The sequence below is a fragment of the Glandiceps talaboti genome, chromosome 1 (assembly GCF_964340395.1).
Source record: "Glandiceps talaboti chromosome 1, keGlaTala1.1, whole genome shotgun sequence".
NCBI lineage: Eukaryota > Metazoa > Hemichordata > Enteropneusta > Spengelidae > Glandiceps > Glandiceps talaboti.
This window is the reverse complement of record NC_135549.1, coordinates 390,767-403,492: the sequence shown is the minus strand read 5'-3', so window position 1 is coordinate 403,492 and position 12,726 is coordinate 390,767. Positions and strand designations below refer to the sequence as shown.

Below are 12,726 nucleotides of genomic sequence, written 5' to 3'. Positions count from 1 at the left end.
TTCACCCATCATGACTCCACAAAGATATCAATCTATACAATTATTTTGCTCAGTTACTCGTAGTTCAATCTACTATTTGTTAAGAATTACAAAGCCTGATGAGAAATTGTTGAATAGGCAAACTAAACTACAACTATTTGATGTAGAGTATTTCCGTTGACAAGTCATGAAGTCATTATTCAACAGAAAAATACAGAACTCCATTTTCTTTCCTTTCATGGAATGATTCTCCCACAAGATACCATCATTCTATATATTGCACCATCACTGTACACAATTGACATGCTAAATGTAAGGTATCAATATGCAAACTTAAGTAATCCATACGCAGTTGCCGTAAGAGTATATATACATTAACCACATAGTGTATATATTTTGTTGTATTCAATCATCATTTTGATGTTTAAATATTTTCCGACGAGATATCAACCTACGCTGTTACAGTGCTTTGCACAACCATGTAAAGTTACATGTCACTTATGCTAACACTTGCAGAGATGAAAAAATAATATGCTAAAACGTTTCATTCATATGTAAATTCGGTTATTTAATATGCATACATTTCCATGATAAGCTACATAGATATCATCCTGTTCAAATGGTCTATGGGCATCGATTTCTTTCAAAATCAAAATTCTTGATGGGTGAGAAACCAATTCAAACAACTAGTTTCATACAAGCTAACATTTTGTCAGATGCAAGGAGAAAACACAATAATAGCATCTTAATCATATGCAGACCGAGGTCTATCTGGGAAGAAATCAAGATATCATTTTATCGTATGAATTAATTTTCTTATCATTCTATAGGCTCATGTCTAGATACGGTAATACATAGATGACAAAATTGCTTTACGCAGTTGTCTACCTGTATGCAAGTTTCAATTCATTAAAATTCAATACGTAAACTCCCAAGAATTCTCCAGGACTCAAAGTCTCTGGAGTCTATCCAATTTTTACCAATAGCAAATATAATTGGTAAATGGAATCATATTGCATTAGCTGCGATTAAAGATTAATCCACCGGATTGCACAATTTATGTAATAAAAAAACTCAAGTCAAACTGATCTCTGTAGACGGCAGTCTGCGACAAAGGGTAGTGACATGATCTTTCTTTAAATCATCAACATACATTGACAAATAGGAATAGACAGTTAAAGGAAAAACGTCATCGCCAGTTTGAATAAAGAAAAGAGGCCACACGGTGAACATTGCAGAGGTGATCACAAAAAATGAAAATGGTGACCTACATTACAAAAAAGTCTTAAATGATATATATTTGCAAATAATAACTCAATATAAAACAGCATATTGAAATCATACAAACGAAATCTGAGTGACGACGATCGGTAGTAGATAGAATCAGAACTTAACAAACTGGGTAAATGCACTCTTTGTCTTGAAGGCTTAGCATTTGGGTGTTTGAAACACACAAAATCCTTGTCATCTTAAAGGATAACCATTTTGGGATGTTGCGCAATATTCAAACTAACTGTACATATTCTTACCATTTAGCAAGTATGCAAATACTTCAGGTGTTACTTCATGTTATTTACAAAAGGGGTGTGTCTTTAGAGTTTAATAATACTCATTTAATTTTTTTTATCTTCCCAATCCTTCAAAAGTATCTTTTTTCATTGTAGGTTGAACGAAACTACGATTTTTTTTCTCCCGCTCTTAGCAATGTTAGGTGTGTTTGCGTTCCACATATCACCATGTCATATAAGACGAAAAAGAAATTCTGTGCCTCCTATAACATTGCTTCAGAAAATAGCGTAGGTAGGTTGGAATTTTATTCTAATTAATTGTTTTAATCTTTACCTTTTTAGTTTTGAAAAAATATTAATTCCACCCAATAACAAACGAAATGTCGGTCAGAATACCCTTTCTGTGATAGCTTGATGAAATATGTGCAGACAGCATTACGGAAAGAAAACAACAACATACATACATACATACATACATACATACATACATACATACATACATACATACATACATACATACATACAATAAGACATTAATCTAACTTGGACTTGGTAAACTTGGAATAATGTAAAGGAAAGTGTCATATGGATGTCACCCTAACAAAGTTTGAAATTCTTTTGTCAAGGCAAGAATTCAAGCTTAGGCTTGCCGTTGGGCACATATGTCACCTTTACCTAACCGTACGGCAGTAGTCGTAGTGCAGTATTGTATGGCTTGTTATTTAACCATAAACATAAAATTAAGCTTCTTTTGTATTTCTTGAAGTTCGCGCGTGTCTGTGTGTCTTGCATTACATACAGTTACATATCGATGTCGTTTTTGTTTTTGTTTGGTTCCACAGGGACACGTATTATTGCTAAGATTGTTTTCTCCTTAGGAAAATATCACATGAATCCTGCTACTATAAATGTATTAATATATGCTCTATACTAGTGCTCTTTCCATAGAGGTAGGGGAAATATATTCTAGTAAAACGTTGCTATATTTAGCCTGTAGACAAGGAAGACAACAATTTATTATATATTTCGAGCCCCTATTTGCTAACGACCTAAAAAAAATCATACATAAACATATAGTCCTTGAAAATAACTAGCTAGCATCCACGCCTGTCATTTCACTCTAATAATTGTACATTTGTTCATATGATGTGTAAAGTTGGTTGATGTAGATTATAGTTTTAATCAATAATTTGCATAATAAATGATTTTCAGTACATCATCCTTACATAGCACAGATATCCTATAAAGCCTGCTGGCAAAGTTTTTGGTTTTAATCAGTCATTTACATACTTAATGAAATTTGGTAATTAGGCCATATCTTAAGAATACAAGCTTCCGATTTCATATTATTTGGTACATATATCAACCATAACAATTCGCACAGGTCCTAGGAAGTTTGTTAACATTACTTTTGCTTTTAAGGTTAATTTGCGTATTAATGGTTTTCAGTAATTAAGCTGCATAAATAATAACTTTGTTATAATTAGGCAATATCTCTAGAATTCAAACTTTAAATTTCAGATAATTTAGTAAATTCATTGATGGTAAAGAGGTGCACGTTTTCTTTAAAGCTTGTTGATGCAGCTTATAATCTTAATGGTTAATTTGTATAATTAATGATTTTACGATACTTAGGCAATATGTTTAGCATGCAAGCTTCAAATTTCGTATAGCTATAGCTCAGAATTTTGCATTCCCACTGTGTAGGACCAAACATTTATGGTTTTGCCCTTATGGGAGGTATTCAGTTTAAATATGGTTATACTTTGGTGATCTTTAAAGACCACTTAACCTGGAGTGCACTAATGAGTCAAAATTGACAATTGACCCTGCGTTTTATTTTCGCGTTCAATTACGCTGAAGAGAAATAAGGTTGTGTCAGGTGACAGTGTCCTTGTACACTATTGCAATATATGAATTATCCTGTAAACAAACGAACAACTAATTCACTAACTTTGAACATTTTAACAGTATCCAATAGGGGTTTTTTACAAAGAAAAACTTACTTGTCATTGTTGGAACAAAAAAACTATGTGTAATTATGTTTTTTTGAATTATAAAATTTCCAATTTCAGTCTTAGTCATACAATGGTTCTATATGACATTACCTCAGAACTTCCAACGGGCATTTTCACATTCAGATGTAAGATTCCATCCTTTGAAGAGAGGAAAGCCGCACGTTTTAAGATTTAATCCCTTATCCTTTGAAAAGAGGACAGCCTTATCTTTTAAGATTTCATCCTTTGAAAAGAGGACAGCTGTACATTCAAAACTGCCCATGTTAGTAATAAATATTGCTGTGTACGCTTGTCCATTCCAATCCTTTTAATTGTGCGAATAACGATCATATATGGCGACTCCTCGGTTAAGAGTAATATATTCTCAACGTTCTAAAATATCTTGAAAGTATGAAAATTGGTATGGAAATGAAATAAATGAATAAGCCTATATACATTGTATTTATACATAGGTAACCCAGAAGTCGTGATCAAAGTTGGCGTCGTAACATTATGCAGATACGATATACCACGCGTCGTATAAGATGATAATTAGTGAAGTTATTGAAAATGTTTGGTTGTACCAAAAGGACATTTTAATCGAAGGTTGAGTTCCTACAATTGTTCATTTGCATAAACACTTCATATATATACGCTGTCAATTTTCATAAGACATTTACTTATTACTTAGGTAATTACTTGCAACCTTTCTCTGCACTGAACTGTTACATCACCATACATGACCTGTTAGTCGTGTTTATAAATGATAAACAAACCAGAAATTCTCTTGTCGTTCGTCTGTCATAAGTTTTGTCTTAGGCAAATGTCAGTTTTTGTTTTTTAAAAGGTATTTAGATTTGATACCACAAAGCATTAGATTGATCAGCTGTTTGGAGTAATTAAGTGTCTGTGTTTATTCAAGAGGATGGGAAAACAACTAATAACTTACTGTTGAGCAGCTGCTGTAATATTTCCGTGGTCTTAGCATTTTAATAGTGAATTGTAAAAGTCAAGTGAGAAGGGTTACAATGTAGACTCCATGTTGTCATTGACAAGTTAGGCGTAGAATCGCGGGTGGAATATCAATGCCGTATCTTTTTGTAACAGGAAAATGTGCATGACCCTAGAACATTAAACATGTCAGTCCTTGGTCAAGAGGGATTCGAAGGTTATTGCAAGAGATACGTAAGTTTGAAAAGTTTCCGACAGTAACGGATGAAAGTACCGCCAACGAATAAATAACACCGTGTCTACTTTGTCAAGATATAAGAATAGCTATGTCAATTTATTTTTCCCGGATACAAGCTCAGGTGGATTTCTTTCATGGTGACTCACATTACATAGTCAGGCATTAATTTGAACCCCCTTCTAATGGATTACCCAAATATTTATCAATAGTCAGCAAACAAAACAGACGTACAAAACACATTTTTGAAATACGAGATGTTTTCAATACAGCGGCAGCAACCGTTGCAACAATGGCAGCCATGTTTTATTCGTCCCTGTAGCAGCTTGTTTGCTTCGTACAGTTTTCATAAAGTAACATAGCCTATCCGCTGCCTGTAGGTCTGTAGTTTAACAACAGCTGTTGTACACTTTAAATTGTATTTTGCTATTTTAGATATATATATGTGCGTGTGTTTACACATAAAATATGATGACATGTGGGGACGATGTGTTGGCCTACTATATACTGACTGATGTCGTTCATTAAAAGCAAATTCACCCTTATCACTCACATTAGTCACCAAGCACTCCAGCTGCGGTAAAGCTGCTAACTACACACATTACGATTAAATCGTTGGGTGTCTCGGCTTTTTGAATATGAAATTAAAACGTCCCCTTTTAACAGCCGGTGGTCTATAAAGCTATTGGTTATACGACGTAATGGGAGAAACAGGTCTTATGCATACTTACTCTGTAATATTTTTTGTTTACAAACATTTTATAAAACAGCGCATTTATTCAGGCATTTTTTTCACCATCAATCTATCGAAATGATATCTCTCACCTGTATTTAATATGCACAATGAACACAAGACATGTCGGATTTCACGTTCCTTGAAATATTAATTATTGTTTAATTGCACTCTAGTTAATTGCTCAAATGGGGTAAAATAAGAAAAGAGCATTCAAAACGTTGCAAATGAAATAATTCATTCTTTTCGTTGTCTTTAATATCCCACTGTAATTCCTGAAATGTACTGAAAAGGGCAACAATGTGAACGTGTCTACGGAAGTTCAACTTTGCAGTATTCATGCTTCTACAGAACGTACGTACGACTTCGCTCAGTTTAATTTCAGGTCTTACAAATACATGTACCTAATTGATAAATTAAATGAAATATATTCCCAATAGAAGCCCATGGCCTCCAGGGACCTACATGTCCATAGAAACTGCCATTGCCATAGTTCTTTCATATTATATGAGTGTTACTTGCCAGAGAGATGCTAGTGATTAAATACCATATCATTATCACATTTCTTTGACTTGTTGATATGGTAACACATATCAACCGCTATAAATTTTCAATGACGTAGTAACCACTGGTTACATTAGCATGGTCATGGCGTCATCTAGACATTTAGCTATAATGTTTTACAGAGATGACCGCATCTGTCTGTCTGTCTGTCTGTCTGTCTGATAATACTATGGCAGTGAAATTTATTATTGACATCATAACCCATTCATTTCTCCGTTGATTCATTCCACATGACAAACCACTATGGTGTGTCACGAGCAAGGGGTATCTATTTTTATAATGAGGGGTAATTTGCATAGTTGCCAAAGTTAACGACAACTATCAATGTACCATAGAAAGTTTAATGTCAGCCAATATGTTTTGTCTGTTCATGTACTTTATTTTGCTAGTGTGTCTCAATTTAATACACAAAATTATATTGTCTTTCCAGTAATGCATAAATAAAAAGAACATGTTCTGTTCAATGAAATGTACATGTACTTTGTATGTATAAATAGCTCTCATACCTTCATTTTATTGATTTGTTTACAGGGTATTGGAAACTATCATCGATGATGAGGTCACTGTATGTATACAATATTTATTAAACTTGACTCGTTTTGTCGATAGGTATAATGATATCATCCAAGTGCACATATTGAGATAGAATACTTAATAAGCACAGGCGAAATATCTAGGCAAGAAACTCAATTTTAAGTACAAACCTTTATGCTAATTCGTCTTGACATACCTTCAAAATATCCCAGCACCTGTCATGTACAACAATTGCCTGTATTTGTTCTAGTTCCTTCTTTTCTTATTTGCTGATTAAATGCTATATTTCATGAAAATTTGACCACTTATCTCGCTTCAGATCACCAATTCATTTAGATTTAGTAATGCCCAGCCATTTCCTTTCATACTACATACACGATCTCTATCTGCACTGTACATTTACAGGTCGGCAATGCACATCACGATCACGATCACTATCTGCACTGTACATTTACAGGTCGGTGTTACACATCACGATCACTATCTGCACTGTACATTTACAGGTCGGTGTTACACATCACGATCACTATCTGCACTGTACATTTACAGGTCGGTATTACACATCACCATCACGATCACTATCTGCACTGTACATTTACAGGTCGGTATTACACATCACGATCACTTACTGTACTGTACATTTACAGGTCGGTGTTACACATCACGATCACTATCTGCACTGTACATTTACAGGTCGGTATTACACATCACGATCACTAACTGTACTGTACATTTACAGGTCGGCATTACACATCACGACCACTATCTGCACTGTACATTTACAGGTCGGTATTACATATCACGATCACTATCTGCACTGTACATTTACAGGTCGGTATTACACATCACGATCACTATCTGCACTGTACATTTACAGGTCGGTATTACACATCACGATCACTATCTGCACTGGACATTTACAGGTCGGCAATGCACATCACGATCACTATCTGTACTGTACATTTACAGGTCGGTATTACATATCACGATCACTATCTGCACTGTACATTTACAGGTCGGTATTACATATCACGATCACTATCTGCACTGTACATCTACAGGTCGGTATTACATATCACGATCACTATCTGCACTGTACATTTACAGGTCGGTATTACACATCACGATCACTAACTGTACTGTACATTTACAGGTCGGCAATGCACGTCACGATCACTAACTGTACTGTACATTTACAGGTCGGTATTACATATCACGGTCACTATCTGCACTGTATATTTACAGGTCGGTGTTACACATCACGATCACTAACTGTACTGTACATTTACAGGTCGGCAATGCACGTCACGATCACTATCTGCACTGTACATTTACAGGTCGGTGTTACACATCACGATCACTATCTGCACTGTACATTTACAGGTCGGTGTTACACATCACGATCACTATCTGCACTGTACAGTTACAGGTCGGCAATGCACACCACGATCACTAACTGTACTGTACATTTACAGGTCGGCAATGCACGTCACGATCACTATCTGCACTGTACATTTACAGGTCGGCAATGCACACCACGATCACTAACTGCACTGTACAGTTACAGGTCGGTATTACAGATCACGATATATCTATGTAGGTAATCTTTGTAGTATTCGTCTACAATTTATTCGTTGCTATTATTCCCGTAATGCTTTCATTTGTCACTAATAACATTTATCTTGATCTGGATTATCATTTCATTTACAATAGTATTCGTAGAAATAGTTATCTATTCAAATAAATGTTTCTTCCAATTCTCAGCAATCGTTCTTGAGAAATCATACCGCAATGCGACAAACGACGGGACGTTTCAACATTTGTATACGCTATTACTAAAAATATTTAGAATAATTACGTAATTAAGTGACTGGACTGCTCATTCAATATATATAATTTTGCAATGTGCAATTCCAAATTGCATTTGGTGATTCTAATTACGGGAACAATGTGATTTTCCCAGTGACGGGGTTACATTGGCAATTCAGAAAATTGGATCACCTGGAATTTACCTACCTGAATAGCAAACTTAATTCTTTGTAAGCACAGGTATCACTTTCACAGAGTTTATTAAGTGAGAATATCATTGTGAAATGTACATTGAATTTACCGTCAGTCAGGATGTCGACATTCCATAAATGATCATACGTCAGTTACTAAAACGTATGCACTGAACACCAATATGAAATTGAACGCTAATTTATACACTGTATTGTAGTCGATACAATTTCATGACGTTCGTAGAACATGGGGTGATATAGTGTGGAAATTTGAATAAAATTTTATGATATATACTCAGAGACTAGTTAGAAATGGTTAGAAAGACATGAGGAAAGGAATGGCTTATTTCACTCTTCGTTCTAAACTGTTCTGCTTCAGTAATAAAGGCAAACTTCACTGGAGATCATCCGGTTGCAAGTACTAGCGGAATTTTGGAATTTACACCACATACATAATGCTCGATCAAAATATACACATTACAATTCTTTTCTCGATCAGTGCTTTACTGGAGCGGGAACAAATGGACTCATGTTTACTTGCAAGTGTGCTAACATGGACTTACTAAAAGTAGCCAACACTACAACATACTCCTGTCACAATTGATTCTCTCGAGCCTTTTTTGTGGTAGTCATTTTAGTTGTCATATTTAAACTTACCTGAGTTGCCATTTTGAATTGCAATAAGGAGAGCACTTCGGCCGTCATTGTCTACACAGTTTATGTTCAAATTATCCGAGTTTTCTAAAGCAACAAGTACGGCTTTTTTGTCACCTCTTTCAACTGCAGTCAGGTAAAGGACTTCGGCCGGTGTATGAGCTTTCTTCTTCATAGCTTCAGCAGGCACATGTACAAAATATACCAACGCTTTAACGGAGTTGTCAAGGTGGTTGCCTGAATTGGAGGTTGCATCCATTTCTTGTAGTGGAACTGACGTGAACAAGTATATACCAACACTGTATTTTTTTTTTGGAAACAGTGGTGACGTGATGAATGATATAAACGCAAACAGCAGATGATGACGCTTTCTCGAGCTCACTCACCATGTATATGTAACGCGCATGCGTACCAAAAGGCCCTCCACTCTTCCGCGCGGTACTTAGATATCGCTTATTAGTGAACCAGTAGCATAATAAGGCAATGTGTCCAGCTATAAATTAATTGGTTACGCTTGCATGCCCAGAAAAGCAATTACGAAAAAGCTCCACTATTGTATTCAGAAGCATTTACGATGAGTTTGGATGAGTAAGGATGTGACCCCATTTCAATGGCTTATTATTTGTGTTCTTAAAATTCTCTGAGTGCCATTTCCTTCGTACCAGCCTCAAATATTTTTGTTTCGTTGTATGATTGTAGCTACAAGTGGGTGTTTTATGTTATACCGACCGTAACTGAAGACATTTTGTATTTTCATTTCATCACACACATGAATCTAATTTCTTTGCAATCATTATGCTCGTCTGCTGTTGGAAACAACTAAGCATGTATTTCTGTAATTCCCTGGCTTTGGACCATTTCCGACCGACATAGCTCTACCGTGGGGTTATGTTACTGGATGCGGTTCCTTATTATTGAGCTTGGAGCCGCTTAAATACAATATAAGAAATATTTTCTGGCGTTGAGGGCGTTCCCAAGACTCTAATACCGTCGATATTTCTTCACAGTAATTTGTGAATTTAATAACCAAAACTGGATGCACACATTTCTAGGGAAATAATGAAAAATGGTGTAAACTTTAATTATAACAAAAATCATAATGAAATGACATAAGTTTGTTTAGTGATCATCATGGACACTATAATAAAGACTTCCAGGTGATCAAAACAAACAAGAATCTCGTCAATTTTGATATTTACATCATTCCAATTTACATTCAGGTGATTTTGAATTCTTATAATATCTATAGTACTCAGCCAATACTTTAGATTCAGTTTATTTTCCGTTGCTACAGTGACGTTGCTTAGAGCGTACAATTTATCAAAGCAATGACAGAAAATAAGAGACAAAATAGCGTCATTGGCGTTGTAGCACAACTGTACATTTAAAAAACATGTTTATCCACATGCTGCTCCATGGTAGGTATAGGTGTTCATTTGCTGAATGATTATCCAGTTGCCTATCCAGCCCTGTATATTCGATCATTTGGCTGTTACTATGGACGTGGGCATGTTGTTAGGTATATTTGCATACATTTTTTAATGTTTATTCATTTGTCTACCAAATGATGTTATTTTAGCAAACTATACTGGCATTTTGTTGTTGCTAAGAGAGTGGTCATGGTTGCTAGGGTCAATTGTGTCAAAATGTTTTGAACAAAATCTGCAGAATAACATTTCTAGAAACATCTCACCAAATTTCAGTCTCGTTGATCAAATGTTTTTTGAGATATTAGTTTTTGAAATTAACCTGTTTACACCTAATTTGCATATCGCTGATGAGATCATTATATGCTTAATCTTTCTTCACCTATACACCCCTAAAAGTATCCCCATTAAATTTCAGCACAATCTAGTCAGTAGTTTTGGCATTAAAGATTTTTTTGCCAAAATGACACATCTTTTAGTCCTAATTTGCATATTATATGGAATCATCGTGTTATAAACAAATCTTAATCTACACATCCCTAAGAACGTTCCCACCAAATTTCAGACCAGTTTCTTGACCAAAAATTACATTTTTTGACCAAAATCAGACATCATTGCTGCGATCAGATTTCTTTGACTAATTTCCCAACTGGACACCAATGTGTAATGTCCCCATCAAATACCAAGGTAATCGGTCTGGTAGTTTTTGAGTTTAAGTTGTACACACATACATACACACAGACACACAGACACACATACACAAAGACAGACAAACACACAGACAGACAGACAGACAGACACACGCACGCACGCACATACACTCAAACACACCCACCCCCACCGTCAAAACCTTCGAAAAGAAACTCTTCATAAAGTGAACGTATAAGATCTGTAGTCTATATGTGTGTGCATAAAATATGTATGTTGAGCATCCTAGAATGGGCTATGCTGTTGGTATTATAAATCAAGCAACGACGATTCCCACCACTGAATACCAACTAAGGCTCTGATATATATAGAAGCGATGTCCATGTATTGCTAGCACAGGTTTGTCACATAAACGAAAACTAGTAACATATGTTGCGTATATCGCAAACTGTGGTTTATGGGGCAACTGTTATTGACACCATGCATAGTGTCATGGATGAGACGTTTTCGGATCATATCAAATCAGATTGCGCCACGAACTTTTCTAGATCCTAGATGCATTTGCTAGTATGTGCTAAACGAAATGAAGAGCAAATTAGTAGCGTACACAGATGACTATACACATGCATTTTAATCTTTAAAAATACCCTTAAATATCATAAACATGCTTTTTATATATTCTGGATAGAAATATTTCATGAATATGTAATCTTTCTATATTTGTTCACACCATATTGTTTCTATTTGGATATTGATAACGTTCGCCGGTTAACGGTATCACCGTTGTTAAATACATATAATTATACTCATTTTTAAACAACTAAAAGGTCGGGGTCGGTTCCATGTATTATTGACCAATACAGGGCTCGAAATTCGTTTTTTTTCTTGGTAGCCCAGGTGGGCTACCATCTTTAAAAATTGGTAGCCCGAGAGCAATGACTGGTAGCCCATATCCATGCATTCCTAAATTAATGGTGTCTGTGTATATATGTAACTATATGATGTATTGAATTCGATGATTGATTGAATAACTTAAGAGTCACGTTAACACGTTATTTGTGTGTATTTCATGCCATATTTGACATTGGGAACGCAATTTTTTGCATGTATGATACTAAATAACGATTTCACAACACCATCTACCCTTCCAAGACAAAATGTTTGTAGTTGCAAGGGAATTCTGTACAAGTGTATTTCATTGAAACGAGGAAAACATAGAATTACAGAGAATAAAACTACTACATCTAATAAAGTTCATATGTTTGTAAAATAGCTATTTTGCCTTTTGTATCCGGATATTTTTTCTGTTTCATGTGGTATTTTGATGGCCTGAATTACATAATAAATAACAAATAAATAAATAAATAATAAGAGAGACTTAGTCTACTAGAGGCTTATGCTACATGTAATAAACACGTAATACAGATTAATGTATATTGTCACTTTATTTCAATATAAATTCATATGTGCATATTATGAGTTTGAACGAATCTGCC

At 35.1% G+C, this 12,726-nt stretch overlaps 1 protein-coding gene across 1 annotated transcript in view; it reads right to left on the bottom strand.

The window, feature by feature from the left end:
• Positions 1 to 9,414, bottom strand: part of LOC144438206 (short transient receptor potential channel 4-like) — a 40,441-nt gene extending 31,027 nt beyond the window's left edge. The window contains exon 1 of the mRNA XM_078127252.1: positions 9,159 to 9,414. Within this exon, the coding sequence (XP_077983378.1) occupies positions 9,159 to 9,414 (256 nt within the window). The remainder of the gene's footprint in view (positions 1 to 9,158) is intronic.
• Positions 9,415 to 12,726: the final 3,312 nt, after the last annotated feature.